Source organism: Neophocaena asiaeorientalis, unplaced genomic scaffold (genome assembly GCF_003031525.2).
Source record: "Neophocaena asiaeorientalis asiaeorientalis breed wild unplaced genomic scaffold, Neophocaena_asiaeorientalis_V1.1 scaffold82, whole genome shotgun sequence".
NCBI lineage: Eukaryota > Metazoa > Chordata > Mammalia > Artiodactyla > Phocoenidae > Neophocaena > Neophocaena asiaeorientalis.
This window is the reverse complement of record NW_020173068.1, coordinates 5,263,406-5,286,351: the sequence shown is the minus strand read 5'-3', so window position 1 is coordinate 5,286,351 and position 22,946 is coordinate 5,263,406. Positions and strand designations below refer to the sequence as shown.

General features: G+C 51.3%; 2 protein-coding genes across 3 annotated transcripts in view; one reads left to right on the top strand and one right to left on the bottom strand.

The window, feature by feature from the left end:
* Positions 1–21,804, top strand: part of CDK5RAP1 (CDK5RAP1 mitochondrial tRNA methylthiotransferase) — a 102,972-nt gene extending 81,168 nt beyond the window's left edge. The window contains exon 15 of one of the 2 annotated variants that reach the window (XR_003003002.1): positions 15,157–15,448. Coding sequence is in view for 1 of the 2 variants with exons in the window: in XM_024742924.1 (XP_024598692.1) it covers positions 21,717–21,794 (78 nt within the window). In the remaining variant the exon portion in view is untranslated. Of the gene's footprint in view, positions 1–15,156; positions 15,449–21,716 lie in introns of those variants that run through there. The other variant, XM_024742924.1, reaches the window with a different exon arrangement.
* Positions 56–22,946, bottom strand: BPIFB1 (BPI fold containing family B member 1). Its single transcript, XM_024742927.1, has 15 exons — positions 22,832–22,946; positions 20,109–20,244; positions 19,298–19,405; positions 18,229–18,378; positions 17,377–17,458; positions 14,252–14,315; positions 12,105–12,190; positions 10,928–11,107; positions 9,926–9,979; positions 9,286–9,444; positions 7,115–7,182; positions 6,171–6,216; positions 5,008–5,071; positions 3,980–4,056; positions 56–2,431 (listed from the first exon to the last, which is right to left on the bottom strand). Exons 1-15 carry the CDS (start codon positions 22,944–22,946, stop codon positions 2,399–2,401), a joined length of 1,422 nt encoding a protein of 473 aa, XP_024598695.1. The 3' UTR covers positions 56–2,398.

The window sequence follows — 22,946 nt, the reverse complement described above, 5'->3', positions numbered from 1 at the left end:
CCTAAATGGGAAGAAAATCCAAAAAAGAGGGGATATATGTATACTTATAGCTGATTCACTTTGCTGTACAGTAGAAACTAACACAACATTGTAAAGCAACAGTACTCCAATTTAAAAAAAAAGAAAACTGGGTCACTGTCCTGCTGTGGATTCAGGTGGGAGGCTGGGGCAAGTGGGTGAGGCTTGGGTTCCCACCACTTCACCAGCTCTGTGTTACTTGAGTTCTCATCTGTAAGACAATAATTCCTGCAAGGCAGGAAGAGTTACTGAGATATCACTCGGTGTTTTTCATTTGCTGGTGCTGCTAAGACTCAGAGGGAAGCAGAGGACTTTTCCCTGTCCCAGCCCAGGAAGGTGCTGGAATCTTGGAGTTCCGGATCTGCGGCTCCTGCCTCAGGGGTGCACGGATGGCTCCTGTGTTTCAGGGTGCAAATCGGAAGGGGGCTGGCACAGAAGACCACCTCTCTTCTTCTTTACGGGGGGTGGAGACTCTGGGGGACTGATGAGGGAGCAGAGAGTAGAGGGAGGTGGTGCGGGGTAATGGATAGGGGCTGCTTGGTAGTCGTGTTGAACTGTCAGAACCTCAGTTTCCTCACTTGCCAAGTGGGAGCAGCATAGGAGAGGCACTGGGTGAGTGAAGGTCTGTAAGACCCTTGGCCTAGTACCTGCAGAGCGAATACTTGTCTTGGCTTGGGTTCCCTAGAAACAGAACTTCAGACCAGGATTTGAGTGTAGGTAGCTGATAGGGGAGGTGATGCCAGGAGACACTGGTAGGAGAGTGGGAAAGTGAGGCAGGAAGGGAGACAGCCCATAAAGGTGTGTATCAAGCAAGTGACCCCATGGGCACCTGGGGCTCAGTCCCTCTGGGGTGCTGTGGGAGCCAGTGTGGAGTTGTTCCCTGCTCCCAAGGGGTGAGGAAGCAGGGTTATATATTCACCACCCTCCAGGAAGCCCAAGAGGTTGTGGGCGGTCGGAACCCAGGAGCCATGGCCATGGCTGTTTTGGGGAAGTGCCCCAGTGTGGCCAGGGCTCCAAGCTGCTCACCTCTGACAGGATCCTATGGGGTGGGACGGAGATCCGTTCATCAGCACCAGATGGGACCAAGGACCGGAAGCCCTGCCCTACCCTCCAGTCTCCTGGGAAACTCTCACAATAGAACGTGACATGACCCTAGGGAGCCAGAGAAGATGGAGATGGACTGTCTCAGCTCCCTTGTGAGTGGGGGCTCAAAACCCAGGTTTAATATGATACAGAAAAATAATGGAATGTGGGATGTGGACCACAAAGCGTGGCTGGGGGTCGAGGATGCATGTGGGGGGCTGCAGCACAGGGCCCAGCACTCAGCAACTGCCCAGCGAGTGTTCACTGACCCCAGTGTGAGCACCTCATGCAGGGTCTTCCTGTCCCTCTCGGCCTAACCTGTAGGAGTCCTGTAGGAGAAACTCCTTCCTGGCTGCCGTTCCACGTTGCGAGGTGTTCTTATGGATGTTTTTACCGTGAAGCTGTGTAGCGTCTTTTCCTGAAACACCCGCCTGTCCCTTCCTGCAAGGCCCCTCATGGGATGTGAGCTCTGTGTGCTGGGACGGACCCAGAGTCTGGAGGACAGGGGCCTTATTGTCTGTCCTGAACCTGCTGGCATCAGGAGGGCCAGGGAGACAATGACAGTCACGTGCTGTCTAAGTGGGAAGGGACTTCAGTGATAAGGCCCAACATCCAGGAGTCCAGGTAACAAGAGTGACAATGACATCACCCACAGATAACATTGTTTGAGCACCTCCCACGTGCTGGGAACTGTTTTCTCTCTTTTCATCCTCACCACAGCCCTCCAAGGTGGGGACTAAGATTCTCCCCATTTTACAGAGAAGGAAGCGGAGGCCCACAGACGGGGAGCCATATTTTAGGGTCAAGCAACCACTGAGGGGTCCAGGCCAGAACTCAAATCCTGCCTCCAGAGTCACACTGTTCAGCGAGCCCCCGACCCACCACATCACCAAGATCAACACAATGTGCGTACCCACCAGAGAGGTTGTCCCACCATAGGTGGTCTAGAAGCTGACGTGGAAGGCAGGAGGGGGCAACTGGCTTTTTTATTCCTGTCGCTCAGGGAGGTGGCCAAAACCTTGGACCCTGTCCACGTGTGTTTTGATATCACCAAGACATGTCTTGGACATGGCTCAGATTGGCTCAGATGTGCCTGAACATGACCTAGATGTGGCTTGGATGTCCAGTCCCTAAGCCTGCCAGGGGCAAAATGACCCCTGAGTTGGGACAAAGACACACTCCAGACTGCAGGAGTCACAGACAAGTTTATTTATTGCAGAGAGGGCCAGTCTACAGAGCTGGCGTCCACACTTCCAGTGCAAGTCTTCACTGGGAGAGAGGAAGATGGTCTGAGGTTCTACGAGGAGGCCGGGGTGACCACAAGGGCATCCTGGAATTGGCGGAGAAAAGTCAAAAAAGTTTTTTTTAACATTCTGCCTTTTTGTGGTTTATGCTAGTTTATCCTCCACAAGGTGACTGCTGGTATTGGAGGTCATGACCTTGAACTCACTCATAAAATATTCTTGGGAGGGTCAGAGCAGGAGCATCTGTGTGTGAACAGTGACACCATGCAGGGGCCTGGGGCACAGGTAAAGTATCTGGGTGCAAAGTCTGGGATTATATAGGACTGTTGTCCCCAGGCCCAGCAGATCAACAAAACTCCCAAGAAGTTTTGGGAAATGTAGATTCCTGGCTGTATCCATTGGGCCCCAGGCAGCTAAATTTTTAACAACACTCTGCCTTTTTTGAGGAAACTAAGTGTGACGCAAGGAATGTAGCCTATTAGATTTCCCCCAACATTCTATTATGATAATTTTCAAATATACAGCAAAGTTGCAAGAATTTTATAGTGAACACTTGTATACTCATCACCTAGATTCTACCATTAACTTTTTTAAAGCCATACTTGTTTAATCTCGGATCTATCCTTTTCTTGGGGGGCCATGCTGCGCATCTTGTGGGATCTTAGTTCCCCACCAGGGATTGAACTTGGGCCCTTGGCAGTGAAAGCACGGAGTCTTAACCACTAGACCGCCAGGGAATTCCCTCAAATCTATCCGTTTATTCATTCCTTTGACTAGATTTTAAAACATATTATATTGTAAGGCTATTATAAAAAGGATATCAGTGTGTTGCTAGTCCAAAACAAATTAATAGAGCAAAACAGGAAATTTGGAAAAAGCAGATCCAAAGCGTGAAATGATACCTTTCTAACCCAAACTGCAAATGATGCTTTGCAACTTGATTAAAAAAAAAAAAAAAAAGAGGACAGTCGCTAAATGCCCTCTAATAAGAGATACATGAAATATACTAAGCTTCAGCCACCCAGCTGGATGGACACCTGTTGTGTCCATCCAACATGAATTAAATGCAGTATGTGTCTTAGATAAACTGCTCATATTATAATTGAATCATTGTATGTAGTTCATTAGTGCATGGCCTGTATATTTAGACATCTGCTGGTTTTATGGGTGAGGAACCTGGGCTCAGAGAGGCCAAAGGATCTGCCTGAGGGCCCCTGGCTAGAGAGAGAGGCAGAGTTAGCATTTGAACTGATCCTCTGGTCCTCGAGTCTAGACCCAGCCTAGGTATCGTGCACAGTATGCTGTCATAATTCTCCATCAAAGCCAGCTGAAGCATGGAGGGTGGGCAGCTGAAAATGAGTCAAACGTCAACCTGCCTTTGAAGCCAGTTAACAAAGCCTCCTACCCTTCCCTCTGCCAGGTGGGATGACAGGTAAGATAGAAAAGGCTGGAGGTTTATGACTCCAGGCTAGGACAGCCATCCTCTTCCGCTTACAGATGAGGACATGAGGCCCTGAGAGAGAAGGGACTTGCCCAAGGTCCCCCATAAGTGACCAGAGGGGCCAGGATTGGAGAGCAGCACCCACCTCCCATCCCTGGGCTCTCCCTGCGACTGTATGTTTAACCCCACTCACCTCTGTCAGGGACCACGAAGCTGCCTCAAATCCCAAGGCCTTCACCATTGACACTGAGATCCCGGTTCTTAATTTGCCTGAAATCACAAGTGTGGTCAGAGAATGGTGGGCCTGGGGTGGGATTGGGCAGCTGTGGGAGGCTCACAGTTCCTCGACGTGGCACTCCCGACTCAGACTGCCCCTTTTGCCTCTCCCTGTTCTCCAGCCCTAGCGTCCACCCAGCCTCATCTCCCCATTCTTTGTCTCCAGCCCCAGCTTCTGGCTGCTCCAAAAGGTACCCTCACATCCTCTCCTGCTCCTGCTCAAGAAACATCAGGGCCTCCCATCATCCACAACACGTGCCTATGCTTTGAGATTTCTTACTCTAATAAAACAAAGACATGACAAAAGTCAGAGGTTACCAATTCTCCCCATCCCCAAGACCTGGGGCTGAACGGGAATAATTCCAACCTTTTCTCTTGGCTTCCTCCACTACTGACACAAATAACAGCCAACAACAGCAAAGGCTAAGAACTGTTGAACACTGACTATATCAGGCGCCCCCTCTCTGCCCCCATACAAACATCTTCTCCTTTATGCCTCTGAGGAAGGTGCTCTTATTTTCCCATTTTACAGAGGGAGAAACTGAGGCTCAGGATGATAAGGCAGCTTGTCCAAGGCCAGGCAGCCAGCAAGAAGGGGAATCAGCACTTGAGCCCGGGTCTATCAGAGGCACATTGGGTGTGCTCTAGTTGTCTGTTTCCACCTTGTCTCTCTCCTGCTGTCAGCCCTGTGAGCCTGGGACATTGCCATGCATGCCTAGGCTCTGGCATGAGTGAAGGAATTGGGCTGGGATGCTGGAGATGGGAAAGCTTATTTCCAGGTGGGTGACCTGGAAGGCTTCCTGGAGGAGGCAGAATTAGAACTAGGCTCTGAGGATAGGTGGAAAATAAATGAAAGGGGCCCCAAATGGAGACACAGGCAGGAGAAGTAAAGCACCTGCCCTCAATGCCCTGGGGACCAGGGGGATGGACAGCAAAGGGACGCACCGTTCTCGTTTGGCAGCAGGACGGAGGCAAGGATCTTGTTGGTGAAGTCTTTCAGAAGTTCAGGCTGTGAAAGAGAAGGGGCCCCATCACCCTGGCTGAGAATCTGAAGTCCTCCCAGCCATTGCTAGGATGGGCACAGTCCCGCCCTGTGGCGAGGGCAGCTTGTGGAGATGCTGAATCTCAGGTTCCTGACTGGTCAGAACTGCAAGGAAGGGCTCCACGGACAAGACAGGCTGTGGGGGGAGGGGTGGGGCACAAACCAGGTGGCCCTAGATCCAGCAGGTAGGGGACTGGGGTACGTTTGTGGGATGCATCCCTTGCCCCCAATCTCAAGGGCTCCGCCGCTCTGTTTCAGCAGAATTCTCCAAGGGAATTTCACCCTGTTTCCCGAGTTTTTGACTTCTCAAGGGAAGCCAGAAGTCCTGATTTTCATGTGGAAACCTCCCCATTAAAAAATATTTGTCGGGCTTCCCTGGTGGCGCAGTGGTTGGGAGTCCGCCTGCCAATGCAGGGGACACGGGTTTGCGCCCCGGTCCGGGAAGATCCCACATGCCGCGGAGCAGCTGGGCCCGTGAGCCATGGCCGCTGCGCGTCCGGAGCCTGTGCTCCGCAACGGGAGAGGCCACAGCAGTGAGAGGCCCGCGTACCGCAAAAAAAAAAAATTGTCAAAAAAATTAAAATAACAAAAGGGTGGGAAAATTTGCCCCTCTCCAAAACATAGAAACAAATACCCCACCACAGCAGAAGACAGGATTCAACCAATTTGAGATCTCTGATTCAGTCTGACTCAGGGAAACTGAGGACTGGGGGGAAGGGGCTGTCCAGGGTCACCACTGAGGTGAGTGTATATGAGCAAAATGAGATGTGAATAAAGGAGATTTGTTTCTGATTTAGGGTCAGAACTTTACAGAAGGGAAGTCTGTGTGTATCTGTGTATTTGTGAATGTGTGTATTCTCAGCTGTGTCTGGCATACAGTAGGTGCTCAGTAAACACCTGAACCAGGAGGTTGGACTTTGAGGCTGAGATCGGGGAGGCTGGCCAGCTCACCATGGGGCTGCCCGTGGGGACCTTGTTCAAAGCAAATCCTGGGCAATGTCTGCTTCTGAGATGGACTATCCTCGGCAATCCCCTGCATACCCAGGGAAAATCTGTTCATACTCACATTGAACAGGCCAATGGCTGAGTTCATCAGGTGAATCTGATCAGAGCTGCAACAGAAGATGCTCATGAGGCTGGTCCCTCGGAGTCCCATTCATTCATTCACCAACTACTTACTGAGCACCTGTTGTGTACCAGACACGGTGCAGGCTCTGGATGAACAGCAGTGACCCAAATAAAATCCTTGCTTCACGGAGCTTACATTGTAATGCATGGGGGGTGCAGGGGGAGATAGCAAACAAATAGTTGCCCAAAGAGCAGGCAGAAAGATCACCCCCAGGAGTGAGGACCATGGTGGACTGAGGAGCTCTTTCTCCTTCTAAAGGGGGTACCCTAATTCCTAGCTCCACTGTTTGTTGCCATGTAGGAATGCAGGCCATGGCGGCCAGATATTCTGATTTGTATATGTTGGCGACTAATTTATATTAAAAAACCTAACCCTATGTGGGCTGATGAAAACACATCCATGGGCTTGATTTGTCCCAGGAGGCTCCAGTTTGCAAGCCCTGAACTCCCTTTGGGGCAGCAGGAGGGTGGTGGGATGAGGGGAGGACAGGCAGGGTTGTAGGAGGCAGCGGGAGCCGTGTGCTGCTGGGCTGGGCTCCATGGGGGCTCAGCATCTGGGCATGACTGTCACTGCCACTCTCTTGATGTCCAAAATGGGCTGCCCCAGGCCGAGGGGATGGTGCTGGGCGGCCCCTTCCCGCGTGGCCAGGGTCAGCCTGCCCCGTGACTGCTGCAAGGCCATGTCCCTCTCTGCTTTCTCTCACACTCAGTCCTTGACAGTAGGACGGTCCCGGCAAGACAGCTTTTCTGCCTGTCCTGAAGCAGCCTTCACTCACACTGTCACCCCAGAGGCTCAGAACACTGGGTGTTTAAAGAAACCAGTGGTCACCAGACAGGACTCATTTTCATCACCAGAATCTTCACAGTGATTTTCATGTTTACCTGATTTTGTTAAAGTTGAGCATAAGTAGGTCACCTCTGGTGTAAAACTGAGCTTCTGAGGTGGCTTCCTGCAACAAGAGAAACCCAGGCCCCATTTATTTAGAGGATGTGTCAGGTGTAGAGTGTGGGGTTCTGCAAGGAGGCTCTGGGACCAAGCTGACACCGTCTGAATCTCAGCTGTTGGCTGTGACCTTGGGAAAGGGTCTGACCGCTGTGGGCCTCAAATTCCTTCTTTATTGGGTTGGTACCTGTACCCACTCCCCATTGAAGAGACTGCACAGAGGATTACTGATCATGACAATGATGACAGTAGCCAGTACACACAGAGCCCTCACTGTGTGTCAGGTGGTGTTTTAAGAGCTTTATCTGATCATCTCCTTTGATCCTCACGACTCTTGTGAAGTGAGTCCTATTATTACCCCATTGTAGAGGTGAGGAAACTGAGGGCCAGACAGGATGGTAAATCTTAACCGGTTATTATTATTGGAAAGGTCAGAAACTAAGCCAGGCCTCAAACGTAGGTGCCGAAGATATCCATCATCTTGACCCATGGGCTGGGGTGAGCCCAAGTGCCAGGCTCCAGCTCCAGGGCAGCTGCACCCAGAGAACAAACTTCTCCTGCAGGCCTGGGCTTGGTGACCTTTTGAAAAGTGCCTGCCATTGGCCATGGAGGGGAAGTCCCCAGGGAGTGAGGCTGGCCAGGGGCAGTCCACTTCCCCTGCTGGTTGGGGGCTCAGAGTATCCTCCCACACAGGAAACCAGGGCACTGTGCCTCCTGTAGTTGTGTGAATGGTGCCCGCTGACGTGGCGTGTGGACAGCCTGCACAGGACATGCAGCGACCCTCCTGTAAGGAGAGTGTAACGTTAGCCTCCAACAACCAGGTGATGTCCAGATTCCTCGGCCTCACTTATCCAGGGCCCAGCCATGAACCTTGCCTCGTCTCTTTCTTCTCCCTGTCCTCTGTAGCATGCAGCTGGTGGCCCACTCAGGTCCATTTTTTGGGTGGGGTATCATTCTTCAGCTGAACGCAGCTGCTAACAGTGCCCAGCCTTCCCCTTGTCTGGGGAACTGCCCTTGCTGGAGCGGAGCGGCCTTGCTGGGAGGTTATGCTGTGCCTACTCTGGGGGCAGTTATGGCCAACAACCGAAAGACAAGGGGGAACAAAAGGCCAACCTTCTTGTTTCAGCCTGGGCTCGACTCTGTGGTGCCACCATGCTCCAGAGCTCTCTGTGGGGTGAAGCAGAAGCGAGCCTCCAGCTGAGACCACATCCTTGCTCAGTCCTTCTCCTGGGAGCTCTCCCTCAATACATCACTTTTATAAGAGTCTTTGTCTCGGGCCTGTTTCTAAGGGCCCCATCTAAGATACCTTCCTACTGGGCTTGCCCTTTGATGACTTCCAGCCCCATACCTTTACGCACAGGGTCCCCCTATATAGAAGCTCTGAGATCTGACCTGCTGGGGTTACTGCAAAAATCAATTAAGAACTTAACTTGGAGCTGATTTAGTTCTGTTCATATTTCAGAAGAGGAATTACCCCTTTCCCTCTCAGCCCTGTGGTTTGGATAGAGCCAAACCCAATCCCCCACTCCTGTGTGTTTGTGTGTGTGTGTCCCAGCTCAGGAAATTTACATACTTCGTTTTTCTGGCCACACTGGTTGGTTCATGAGTGGGCATTTGACCCTAACTCAGCCAATGAGAGTCAGGTTTGGAAGTTCTGCTGGAACTACTGGGAAAGAGAAGCTTTTCCATTGGGGTTGCCAAGCGGATAGGTTATAAGCCTGATGTAGCTTGGGGGCACTTCCGTGAAGGGATAACCTGCCTGAGGATGAAGGTAGCACAAAGAAAATCAAGGGAAGAGAGAAGAATGAAGATGACATAGCTTGAACACCTGGATCCAGCTATTCCTGAAGCTATCTTGACCTAGACTTTTCAGTTATATGAGCTAATAGAATTCATTTTGTGCATGTGAATTAAATTTCTGCCCAAAGATCCTGACTAATAAAGAGCTGGGCCCCCAAATCTCCTGATTCTTGGTTCAGAATTCCCTTCCCCTATCCCTCTGAGATAAAAAGAGTGGTGGAAAGGTTTAGCAAAGCAAGAGGGGTGAACAGGAACAGTGGACAGGGGTGTCCCCCAGGTTGCTGCCAACGTCTCAGACGACTGAACTCACAATGCCCAGGGTGAAGAAGGGGCGGTAGGCTTCACTGGTGGCAAATACTTCCAGTATGATCAGTTGGGCCACCTTGGCATTGCCCTGGTCCACAAGGAGCTCTGGGGTCTCCTGAGTCAGGATCTTCACGATTTGTGTGCGCCCCAGCTGATTTGCTGCCTGAAAGGACATCAGACCCACATGTGACCTCCCAAGTGCCTCACCATGGCCTGCCGGCCCCATGCAGCCCCATGTGGTCTGGCCACTGTCAACCTTCCTGGACTCCCTGCTTCCTCAGATCTTGGAATAGACTGTTGCTCTCCCCATCTCACAGCCTTTGGTTTTGCTTCTCCCTATATCTGGAATACTTTTCCCTTCAGGGAAGCCCTTCCTAATCTCCCAGACTCTATCAGTAGTGCTCTCATAACCCCTAGAATCTGTCCTTTGTCACCACACTTGTAACTGAATTATTATCTGTGTAATTATTTGATTCAGGTCAAACTGTCCTGTTAGATTGAAATATCCGTGAGGACTGGGACCAGTCTGTTACAGTCACCAGTGCTCGAAGGACAGAGCAGTTCCACACGTACTTTACTCCCCAGAGGCCAGTAGACAGACCACAGCAAACACCCTTCAGGCTGCAGATGGCAAATGGACCAACCTTTTCACTGATCACCTTGATGCTTGACTTCAGCCTGCGGGCCGTCTCAGGAAGCTAAGGAAGAGAGGAAGCCAGAGCAGGTCCACTGGTGGGGAGAGGGGAGACACACCTCCAGCAGCCCCACTGCTGGGATCCCCCAAACCCCAGAAAAGCTGGGAGGACCTGGTGGTCCAGTGCACATGTCAGTCCCTGGTGGGAAACATCCCCTATGTCAGCAGCTGTGGAGAATGAAGTCCCCGCCGGCCTGGACTTTTATTGTGGGTTGGTGGTGCTCGTGGGTCTGTGGGCGGCTGGCTCCCTGTTCTCAGAGGACATAGAGAATCAACCGAATTCTTACTATAGTCATGAATGTGGTTGCTGGTGACCACTCCCCTTTTCTTGTCATCCCAGCCCCTCACCCTGACTTCTAATCCCCGAGATTTTGGTGATCTGTTGTCTGTCAGCTGATCTGAAGTCCTGTCCCACTCCCCTAACTTTGGGCCAACCCTATCCCCTTCTGGGCCTCGATTTCCCCATCGGTCACCCCGGTGAGGTGGCACACTCCAGTTGACTAGGGGTGGTTTTCTGCTGTGCTGGGTTGATCAGGATTCTGCGGCTGTGTCAGCATCCAGGGTCAACAGGAAGGAGGGCCCCGAGAGATTAGTGATGTCTGCCGTGGGTCCTGCAGTGGACGGCGGTGGTGCAATCACCATCCCAGGGCCAGTCAGAATCTAAAATGCCCTTTGGACAGGCCTGTTATTTGGTAGAGGAAGCAGGCGGTTCAGGTTCCAGGAGGGCAGAACTAGGACTGGTGCTGGATGTTACAGGGAGGTTTTCAGCTTTGGAGTTATATTTCAGAGGCAGGGTCTGTTCGAGAAGGGAGTGAGCTCTCCATCACTGGAGGTATGTAAGCTGAGCCTGACAGATGGTGCCTGCTTAGGGGTCCTTGTGTCCCCGTTGATTCAGGAAATCCCCATAATGCGGCAGAGGTGGCTTCACACTCTGTCCCATGCTGAGGCTTACCACATAGTGCAACAGGACAATGATTTCTTCTGGAGGGAGCAAGGCAGCTACGGCAGCATTCACCGTATCCTTCCTCATGGTGAGGCTGAAAGGGCTGTGGTATAGGGAGGGCAGATTCAGGGAATCCACACTGTCATTGAACAGCTTAGTCACCTTTCCTTCCGAGTCCACCAACTTGGCCTAAGGAGACACAGAGCAGAAAGTTGTCTGGGAACTTTAACTCCACGACGTATCCAGTAATAACCTAGAAGGAAATGACACCATTCAGCTTGTTTCCCTTTTTGCATTTGCTGCCAGGAAACTCAGTCTGGCATTCAGTGCTTTGCTGTAGATGATGACTTATCTCAGGTGCCTAGCAACATCTACTGCACTTGCACCCCTCAGGTAATCTCTGATTTTTAAAAAATCTAGATGTCTTATGTGGCATTTAGGTTTCAATTTCTCAGATACCTCACAAACACTTTAGATGAAGGGAAAATTCAAGACTGCAACAGAACGGATGGAAATGTTTGATGCTGCTGTTTTCCGAGGATCCATGAAAACTGGTCTGAGATTCACGCTCCGTTGCTTGAACTGGTCCCTGAGGGCGTCCAGCCTCAGTGTGGGTGGGAGGCTCCACATTTTATAGGGAACTGATGGTTACTGGTTTCTTGCCAGGCCCCATGCAGCCTCATTTCTTCCTCTCCTTGGTGACCATTGTTATTACATTTTACAGACCAGGAAATTGAGGCTTAGAGGGGTGAAGAAACTTGCCCAAAGTCACACACCAGGGAGCTGTGGAGCTGGGAGAGAAACTTAGGTCTGTGTGATCCTCAATGATGTGTCTCCATCCTGCGCTCTTGTTCAAGGTCACCAGATATTTGAGGAATGGAAGGGGCTTGCCTGCAAGAAAGGCCAAGAACCCCACACACTCTGGACCCTGACTGGAAAAATCAGGGTTGGAGGAAATCAGGTCACTGGGGTCCATGTTCTGTGTGTGGCTTCCAGCTGCTGATTTTTCTCCATCAGAATGGTTTACATGGGACACATTCAGCCTGTTGAGATTCTTCTAAATCAGCCTGTGTGTCCTAACTGTGGCGTTTTTCTCCCCTGAAACAGACCCATGGTGTCTGACCCTTGGGGGTCAGAGAAGGGCAGTGATGTCCCCACTTTCTCCTTGAGGTCCCATGACACTCACCCCCAGGATGAGATGAACAACATTATGGTCGATGGCAGGAGACATAAAGTCAAACTCCAGATGGTCAGAGTTGAGAGAAACAGGCGCTGCTCAGGGAGAAGAAGAAAGTTCTGTGAGGGCGGAGGACAGTATTGGATGGGATGGTTTGGGGCTGCTTTGGGCTGGAACAGCATTATTGCATGAGGTGGAGTAAGGGGAGGGGCAGGCGTAATGATGATGTCGATAAGGACCATGATAAAATGATGATGGGGCTTCCCTGGTGGCGCAGTGGTTAAGAATCTGCCGGCTAATGCAGGGGACACGGGTTTGAGCCCTGGTCTGGGAGGATCCCACATGCCACGGAGAAACTAGGCCCATGAGCCACAACTACTGAACCTGCACGTCTGGAGCCTGTGCTCCGCAACAAGAGAGGCCGCGATAGTGAGAGGCCCGCGCACTGCGCTGAAGAGTGGCCCCCGCTTGCCACAACTAGAGAAAGCCCTCACACAGAAACGAAGACCCAACATAGCAAAAATAAATAAATTAATAAACTCCTATCCGCAACATCTAAAAAAAAAAAAAAAAGATGATGATGATACTGACTGACATTTATTGAGCATATATCAAGCACCAGGTAATGTGTTAAACTTTTACATGTGTTAGCTCATGGAATCCTCACAATAACCTTAGGAAGTAGGTCCTACAATTGCCCTCATTTTACACATGGGGAAAGCAAGGCTCACAAAAGTGAAGTGACTTGCTCAAGGGCATACTGTGAAAAGATCTGAACCCAGTCGGTCCTATGCCAACGTTCTGGTTTGGAACAAAACTGACCTACTGCTTATACCTGTCTACCTCCCCCACCAGACTGATCTGCACCCCGCCCCAGGGTCTGGGTCTGTGCTAGGGATTGCGTGCGTTTGCCTTGGGATTCCCCACTTGGCCGCCAGATGGCGGTGGCGTCTCATGTGCCCGGGCGGAAAATGGAGAGGACAAGGGAGGGGCGCAGAGGCGGGCGGGGAAGCTGGTCGTTGGTCTGCCTACTCCTCGGGGAGACCTCCTGCCCTGCCCCTGGGGAGCAGGGAAGCCGGACAGACTTGGGTTGGAGCCCCAGCAGCCTTGGCTAGCTTCTTCCTGCCTCTGAACCTCAGTTTCCTCATCTTAAAATGGGGATAGAGTAGTATACCTGCCTCATAGGTTGTACAGGACTGGTACCTAGTAAAGTTGGCTCAAATCTGAATTAAACCAGACTTGGAACTTGAAGAATTGGGTTAAAGCCTTCCCCTATCACTAATTTCCTCTGTGGACTTGGACAAATGATTTCATTTCTGAGCCTCAGTTTCCTTATCTGTGAAGTGGGGTAATGATCCACTCCACTTCATGGAGTTGTCTGAGGAGTCAGTAAGATAGTGTATATAAAATACTCAGCCCAAGGGCTTGGCCCAAAGCAGGTGCTCTATGGGTGCTGAATGCCTATTGATTCCATTCTCTTCTTTCCACTCCTCTCTGGTGGCTTTGAATGAACCTCTTCAGATCCCAAAAGAGTAGATGGTAGAATTTTCTTCTTCCTACCAATTCCCTCTCTGAGGGGTCCAAGAACTCAGAATTTCACTGTGAGTGATCTGAGGATACAATTTATTTCTTCCCTAGTAGCCCATAGTAGTCTCTGATCATCCATCCATCCATCCATCCATCCATCCATCTATCCACCCATCCAGCACACATCTGTAAGCACCTCTCTGTGCCAGGCAGAGAACCTGCTATGTATCTGGAACTTTCCCATAAACTTTTAAGCCTCACTAACAATTCTGTGAGGTAGGGCTGCATAAACCCCATTTTATAGATGAGGAAACAGAATAAGGAGGTGGAGTTGGCTTTTTCAAAGCCATGGAGCAAATCAGTGGCAGAACTGGGATTTGAACTTGCGTTTATCTGGGGCACCCACTGGCTCACATAGAACCTTGCACATACTGTGTGCTCATGAAGTCACAGTTGTGGTGATTTCCTGTCTGCTCATCCTGGGCAGGGATCCGATGATTCTTGTCTCACTGGCTCTGGGCCAAGTTGCTGCTCAAGCCTGATGGGGGGAGGCCTGCCTTGGGCAGGGCCAGGGCCTGGAGGCCAGCTCAGCAGTCAAGGAGAAAGGTATGAGAGAGCGGCGCACCTACCCATCGTCAGGTTCAGGAGGTCCTCACGCATGTCCTCAAAGGCTGCCTTGATCACAGGGCATAGCTGCAACAGCACAAATGCAGGGCCTCCATCAGCCAGGGGCCAGCACATAGCCCCACAGTGACCCATGCCCAGCCCTCCCGTGCTGAGTCCCATCCCTGTGCCCACGGCCAGCCAGATTTGCACCCATGCGATTGAGGACTCAGTGGTGCATCTACGTCCCCAGCCATCACCGCTGCTCAGAGCCTGTCACAGCCTCTGGTGTCACTTGGCATCTTTTGCAATGGTTTGTCCCTTGCCCTGTGTCCAGGGTGTGCCTGTCCTGTCAGCTGTCCTCCCCTCAGACTCATCGTGTTCACAAGAGCCCACGTTTCCATAGGAGGGAAATGGAGAATGCGTTCCTTCATTCACTTCTTGAGTCAACACTAGGTACTGACTTCCTTCCACGTGTCAGGTTAGAATACAGGCCAGCAAGACAGACCCAACCAGACTTGCGAACAACCTCTGTGGGTTTCTAGCTCCAACATATCTCTTTGCCCCCCCAAACTCTTCTCCCCTCAGAATTGCAGCAGTTCTCAGCAGGGGAGGATTTTGTCTCCCAAGAGACATTTGGAAATTTCTGAAGGCATTTTCAGTTGTCACAGTTTAGGGGGAGTGTTACTGGCATCTACTAGGTGGAGGCCGGGGATGCTACTAAACATCCCTCAATGCACAGGATGGCCGCCACAACAAAGAATTAGGGGGCCCCAATGTCCATAGTGACAACCTCTGGCCTGAGCTGTTCTTCTTGGGCAGGAAGTTAAACAATTGACTTACTTGACCATGGGGCCCAAACGCCTTGTTCTCTGCTCTAGGCGGCCTGTTTTCCAGGGCAGTGCTCTGAGATTTTGTCATTTTGTCTTAGGTACAATTTCCCCGGTGAAGAACCTTCTGATTGACCACCCATTGCTACTCTCGAGAAATGACAATGCACTTTGACGAATGTTAATTTTTCCTATGAAAATCCTGTTCCCTGCTCCAGCTGCTTTGCCAACCCTGAACCCAGGAAGGATGGAGGAGTTGAGCTCAGAGACTCCCAGCATTCACTGCCTGTTCCTCATGGGAAGGGTGTCGCTGGCACCCTCTGCATCTTCTCCCACAATTCCCCTTCCTTCAGTTCCACCCCTGGGTCTCAACCCTGGCTACATATTAGAATCCTCTTCTGGGGCAGCTAGGATCCTCTGGGATACCAGGGCCCCACCAGGCCAATTAAATCTGAATCTTTCAGGTCGAGCCCTGATATCAGTATTTTGAAAAGCCTTCCCAAGAGGTTCTGATGTGCATTTGGGATTGGGACCCACATATTTACACTGAAAGGGGCATCAGCATTTTCTAGATGGGCTCCTGCCAGATTTAAACATGCTGCGCCTTTTTCCCTTCATGCCAAGTAAAATATTCATAGGACTGCAGTTTCAAATCCAGTGATTCATGGTGGGAAACCACGATGATTAATGGAATGCCAGTTTTCTCAAATTGTTCACTTTATTTGGCTTTTCACCCTTAAAAACAGATATCATGCAAAGAACATTTTATAATCCCAAGTTCTTGCCATCTTTTCTAGTGGAAGACACATCTTTAGCTATTAAAGTATAATGCCAGTTAAAATATGATTTTGCTGGAGGCTGGGAAAAAATTTCCAGCTGGGCTCTACTTTAAGAAACTTCCACCTTTAAATAGAAAAAAATTTTTCTTAAGAGAAAAAGTACCTCACATAAGTAAAGCTAAGTTTTACAGAATTATTTACTTTCAAAGTCCTTTCAGAAGGCTCTCTGGAATGGTTTTAAGAAGTATTAAATACGGTGCAGCTATTAAAATAGTTATGATTATCATACAACGGCATAGGAAATAGACATACTGTAGAGGGTATCAAATAATATTGATGTCGAGTGCAGCCACATAAAAATCTGAGTGCACGTGGATGGAGATTTGGAAAACAACATGCAAAAGAAAAAATAACCGCCAAGTTAAGGTTGAAGGATTATGGGTATTTTTTTCCCAAAAGTTTTGGTTATAATAGTGTGTTTTCCATTCAAAAAAGATTTTTTATTAAAAATATATTAATTATTTGACAAGGTGCTTTTATTATTTATTTATTTCATTTTGGCCATGCAGCCAATGCGGCACGCAGGATCTTAGTCCCATGACCAGGGATCGAACCTGCACTCCCTGCAGTTGAAGCGTGGAGTCTTAACCACTGGGCTGCCAGGGAAGTCCCTGACAAGGTGTTTTTAACCCCAGGAGAATCACTGTTGTGAACACATCTTGGAATTTACAGTGAAAATCAATGGTCACGGTGGATGAATCCAACTTATAGAGTTTTAGTTTACCTGTGACATTGAAGGGACATATAAAATGAGATGGATTCGTGTTTATGAATAAGGAACATAAGAAAAATAAGTGCAACAAGACCTGGTGGGTGACAAACCCCTGATGACACAACCAGGATGGTGTGAGGCCCTGGTGCGCTCGAGCCAGCTTGGACCAATTTACGAGGGCCAACTGTTAAATTTTTAGGAATATCTGAGCTTGGTGCTAAACCTGACATTATTAAAAATTAAGTTGTATAAACTTACAATTAAATAAGTTATGCTAAGATCAAAGTCAATGAAAACTCAAAACTCATTACTTCCTAATTATTTTGTTTTATTTTGCTGTTATCTATTGTTCTTAGCTTATTTACATCTATTGTATCTGCATGGTGGAAATGCCATACAAGAGTGGGCTACCAGGCATCTCTTCCTGACTCTGCTCAGTGACATCACACTAGTAGCTTGAAATTGGCAACGGAAGGGGTGTTTACATCAAGGAAATCAGTAAATGTTACAAATCAGAGCTCCCTTCCTTCAACCAACCCCTCCTGAGTCAATTGTAAGCAATTTATCAGCACATCACTGTTCAAGGTCCCCTGGCTGACTTTGGGGAGTTTCATTACCTTGACCTCAAGAATCCACTGCTGAAAGAGTGACCCAAGCCCAGAAGCTTCCCACTCGAGGAAACACAGGTCCCTTAGCACCAGCGTGCAGTTCCATCCCCAACCACAGGGGGAGCAGGCTTCACAGGCCAGAGAGACTCTGATTCCACTTACCTCGCTTTTCACCAGTTTGGGCAGGGCTGGCACCAGGAGGCTTATGACCTTGTCAGCTAAGGAGTTGAGCAGGAAGGAGTGCCTTCCCAAGAGGAGAAGAGGAGAGAGATGAGGCAGGGTCAGAGATGATCACCCCTCCCCTGTTTTACAGAAGGGGAGACTGAGTCCAGAGGAGGAAGGAACTTGCCCAAGGCACAGGGCCTATTAGAAACAAGGCTGGGGTAGACCCTGAGCCTGGTGTAGACAGTGGCAGACAGTTCTCAGGGACAGGGCCTGGGGCTTGTCTTTAGGAATTCGTGCTGGACACTGGGATGAGGGCAGTTGGCATCCCCCCCCCATTCTCCTGCTAAGGAGAGGTGGAGGGAAGCACCATGTCTTTGAGCATCTTTTGCGTGCCCTGCCCTCAGCTGAGTGCTTAGCGCCGCTGCCCTGTTAATCCTCTCACTGTGGCCTGGAAGGTGAGACATGGGGAGGTGACTTGCCCAGCGTCACCTGGACAGTAAATGAAGGAGACACGTTTGCCTGACTCCACAGTTTATACCCATGGCTCCACCCTAGTCTACCTGTGTGGTTTGAGGGGCCTAGGAAAGAGCCTCCTCTCCACCTTCAAAAGTTTGCCCCAATTTCTGGCATGATGCCTGACATCCCGTCATTATCACTTCACCCTTGATATCTTGAGCTCTCTTTGACATCACAGATTTCCTGGAGGGAGCTCCAGATCAGGAGTCAGGAGAGATAAGTCCTTTTCTTTCTGTGGGCTTCAATGTTCTCCATCTGTAACACGGGGCCAGAACACCACCTGGCTTCCCTCCCAGGCATGCCAGGAGCCCAGTGGGAGGAGGTCACACTCACTTATGTAGCAGGCTGATGCGCAGCCTCCCGTGGGTGTTGGAGCAGTTGCTGAGGACCAGGCGGGAGTGGTCTCTCTCGCTAGTCTCCACGCGGATGATGGCTTGGGCCTCCACCTCCATGTGCAGCTCCACAATGGTCTTGACCAGGAGCCTGGGAGTGGAGGAGCCCCATGCTGTGAGCTCCATCCCAGCTTCAGGCTGGATCAAGCCAAGCCTGCTTTCCACCTCTGTCTCCTGGCTCTCACTCCTCCCTTCTCAGGCTCCTCGCTGGGTTCTCCTCATCTCCTCAACTGTTGACTTCATTGTGTCCCAGGCTCAGTTTCTGGATTCCTCTCCTGGTTTAAATCCTCTGCATATGTCAGTAGCTTCCAAACTTATACTCACTTCTCAAATGTCTTACAGTCATCTCAGGTTTAACATGTACAAACTGAACTATGGATCCTTCTCCGAATCCTCTCCTCTCATGATCTTCCCTGTTTTGTTTGCTGGCCACTCCATGCTACCTTGACCCCTCAATCTCCCCTCTCCTCCCGCCCCACCCCGAGCCCCCATTCAATCTGTCAGGAAATCCTGTTGTGTCCTCCGAGACATATTTGGAATCTGTCTACTTCTCACCACCTTCCTGTTCCTAAACCTCAGTCCATGCTATTATTGTCTCCTCCTGAATTATTGCAGTAGCTTCTGGATAGCCTCCCTGTCTCCACTCTTGCCCCCATACACAGCAGCCAGAGGGCTTCTTGAAGAATGTGAAATCATGTCATGTCCCTCCTCTGCTTAGAGCCCTGCACGGCTCCCATCTCGCTTGGTAAAACCAAGTCTTCACCTTGACCCACAAGGCCCTGTACGATCTGGCCCCAGATGCATACGGGGGCACCACCTCACTGCCCCGTTTCCCCGCTCTCATTCCGTTCTGTGAACAAGGCAGGTGCACTCTTGCCTGAGGGCCTTTGCACTTGCTCTTTCCTCTGCTTGGAACTCTCTTTTCCAGACACCTGCATGGAGGATGGGGGTGGGGAGAATGAGTGGAGGAAACTGTCAGGCCAGCTGTGCCTGACTGAGGGGACACTCACGTGTTGAATCCAGCTACCATGTCCAGGGGAACATTGATCATCAGCTCCCGGCCATCATGTAGGGGTTGCACCTGCAGCTGGAGGATGCTGGCTGAGGTGACTTTCAGCCTGGATGGGACACGAGAGAGATGAGATTCATGCCTCATGTTCACTGAGCATCGTCCCCAGACCAGCTTCCCTCCATCTTTCCTGTCTCCAACCCCCCAGTGCCCAGCCAGCAGCTGGACCCAAGCCCTGTGTGCTGACTCCTCCTCAGCACGGTCTTGCCCCCATCCTTCTCCTCTCCCCTGCCCGCAACACTTCCATGGCTCCCCCATCACTTAGGAGATGAATCCAAGCTCCTGGGGCTGACTTGTAAGACCATCTGAGCCCTGGCCCTGCTGATCTCTCCCTCTTGGCCTTGGGGTCTGAGCACCAGCCACTCTGACCCTCCCCTCCCCCTCCCCATGCCTTTACTCAGGCCAGTCCCTCTGCCTGGAATGCCATTTCTTCTTGTCTCCTGGTGAGCATGGAGTCATTGGCTCACCTGTCCCCTCCACTGAGAAGCATCGCCTTATCCCTTCACCCTCCCACACCGGGTGACCTTCCTCTGAGGTCACCCCCCTTAGGGTTCCGGGGTCACTCTCTTACGGTTATTGTTACTCCTCTGGGAGCCTCCGAGGGAGAGGCTTTGTTTGAGCCATCCTTCACGGTCAGGCACAGAGCTGATACCAACCAATGCTTGTTGACCGATTGATGGAGCGTGCAAAGCGTGTCCCGGGCAGATGTGTGGGCAAAGAGCTAGCTCCCGACTTGGTTCTGCTCCACTTACTGGATGATATGCTTCAGGATGGACCTCACCAGGCTGCTGAATACGCCCCTGGCCGACTCCTTCTTCATGGTACTGAGCAGCGGCAGCTGCCGCAGGGTGTTGATAGCATCGTGATCCTTCAGTTTCTGTGTCAGCCCTGAAGACAGATCCCAGGGATTAGGGTCCAGCAGGGGGGGCGAGAAGGATGGCTTGGTGGGGGCTCCAGGCTGGGAGGGGACATCACTCAGGGCTACGTGGACTGGGATATAAGGTGAGGCTATGGATGGCTCCATTCTGATCATCTCCACTGGGTAAATGTGGCCTGGAGGACGATGGTCCAGATGGGTCACTTTCACATGAAGACTGTGGCTGGGCACGGGTGGGACCATTCACACCCTTGAACATTGCCAGCCTCTGCCGGGAGTGTTGGCCAGGACACCCGGCACGTGGACCTGCAACTCTCTCCCTAGCCAGGGGCAAACACTCTGGAGCCAAGAGGCAGGGAGCTCATAAGGCCTTGTTTGGGGCCGTTTTGCTGCTGAAACTCACTTGCTAATGATTCTCTGACATCCATACCCTATGGGCCTATTGTCCAAAGAGCCCCAGGTGCTGAGTAGAGAAAGGAAGAGCCAGGACCCCTGGGTTCTGGTCACTGTTGGACTTTTTTTTCCTGACAGCTGGAGCCCATTTGACTTGTGTGCAGAGCAGGTCAGAGTGCTGGAGAGCTGATGCTCCAGAAGAAAACCTCAGCCAATGACTGACGGGAATTGGTGTATAAATACCCCAGCTCCCTCCACCCTCGGGCAGGATGACTTAGGTGTGTCGCCGCCCCGTGGGGACACTGTATCCCAGAGTCCCTGTGTGTTGGTGCCTCTCAGAGACAAAGTGGGCCTTTTTGCCTGCCCTGTGACAATGGAGCTGGTCCCTGTAAATATTCCTCCTCTGCCAGCTGGCGCACTGTTCAGCACAGTCAGTAGAGGCTCTGGAGGGACGTGGGGGAGGAAGGAGCTTCCCCTCCTGGCCCTGGTGCTCCTCTTGCCAGACTCCAGTGGCATCACCTCCCAGAGCTTCAGGCTGTGAGTTGAGTGGACTCCCATGGGCAGCCCGTGCTGGGGGCACCCCAGCTCCCTTCCAGGCAGTTACCCAGGGACAACTTCCCAGTGAGTCAACAGCAATCCCTTTGTCCAGGGGCTGCTTCCCAAAGAAATCCATTTGCTCCTTGGCAGACAGTTCTCTGCCAGGTGGCCTCAGCCTGCCAACCGTGGACCAGCTCTCACCCTGGACAGCTCAGGGACTTTCCCCACCATTCAAGGGGCTTCAACACGCTCCTCCCATGAGTTCTGGGGAGGATTCTCTCCTCCAAGTTTCTTCATTACTTGGATTTGAGCTCCCTACTGCATCCCAATCCCTAGGGTCTCATTTGGCGTTCTCACTTTTTTTCCTTTTAGCCAATTTTCCAGTATTCCAATTCCTGCTGATAATTCTTTATACAAACCCATCCGTTGGGCTTACTATGTGGTTTCTGCTCCTGACTGGCCCTGACTAACGCAGATGCCCGCTAGGACTGAGCTGCAGCTCCCGGTGGTAACTGGCTTCCCCTTACCTGAGTTGCTTCCCGCTCTCTTGCAGGCATTTCCTGGGATCACCTCCAGAACAACCCACCTGCACACAGCTCCTGAACTCAGACTCTGCTGCTGGGGAACCTAAATGGCTGCTCTTCTCCAAGCTCCTTCTGGCTGAAATTCCACATGCTTGCAATTCAGTGTGGGCCCAAGGCACATATGCCTCCCCAAAGAGTGTCAAGAGCTCTCTGCTTCCCATCCCTCCTAGGGGTTCCCTCCTCTGGTTACAATGCCTGTCTGGCCCTGCAGGACCTGACCCATCCCTGCCCATCCAGATGCGGCCCAGACCCACTGCATACAGAGGATTGGTCTCTACTTGCTCCAGTGGGACCTCCAGAGCCCACTGATTTTCTCCCTCTCAGGGGACAACACTGGAGCAGTGGTTTTCAACTGGGGCAGTGTGCCCTGGGAGACACTTGGCAATGTCTGTCGACATTTTTGGTGTCACAGCTGGGCCGAGGGTGCTGCTAAACAGCTAGAGTGCACAGGACAGCCACCCACAACAGAGGTTTTCGGCCCCCAAGGTCAGCAGTGCTGAGATTGAGAAGCTGAGCTGTAGAGGCCACTAAGCTCTCGTTACTTCCTGTAACAAGAAGGTTGTTGTTACTTCCCAACAACCTAGGGAGGCGGAGCCTCTTCCAGAGGAGGAAACCGAGGCTCAGGGAGTTACCAGGGCCACAGAGCTGGAGCGTGATAAAGCTGTGCCCGTGGCCCAGGCGGCCAGACTCCCAGCTGAGGGTCTTCGCTCTGGAGACTAGTTGCACCCTGGGCCTAACTCAGAAGAGGTGCTCTGGCAAAGGGGTTTAAGTGAGAGCAGCCGGAGAGCAGTTGCATCCTCGCATGGAGTGGCCGCACACCCCTTCTGCAGGCCACGGGACCTCAGAGTAGTGTGTTTTGGAATCGTGGAATTTAAGAAGAAGGGGATCTTGGAATCATGGACTCTTGAGGATCGTAGACACTCCCAAATTTTGTAACTCACCCAATCAAGTCTCACCCAAGACCTGGGATCCCAACAATGCCCTGCATACCCCCGGTGATGGGGAACTCTCTCCCTCCTTTGGAGGGCTGCTTTACCTGCCCCCTTGCCTTATGGTGGTGAGGCCTTGGGCGGCCAAGACTTACTTTGTTTGATGACTTCTGGGCCGAGGCTGAGAACCGCAGGAGGGCTGAGGGTGGCTCCCACCAGATTGGCTGCCAGCAAACCACAGAGGAAGGTGAAGGTCCGTGGGCTGGCCAT

What these genes read in the sequence shown, in the direction of transcription:
- BPIFB1 (XM_024742927.1), bottom strand. Translation starts at nt 22,946, where the DNA reads ATGGCCAGCCCACGGACCTTCACCTTCCTCTGTGGTTTGCTGGCAGCC. An exon ending in ATGGTAGCTGGATTCAACAC is followed by an intron (nt 18,379 to 19,297) that starts GTGAGTGTCCCC and finishes CTCCACTCCCAG; the next exon opens with GCTCCTGGTCAAGACCATTG. An exon ending in CCTGCTGCCAAACGAGAACG is followed by an intron (nt 4,057 to 5,007) that starts GTGCGTCCCTTT and finishes TTGTGATTTCAG; the next exon opens with GCAAATTAAGAACCGGGATC.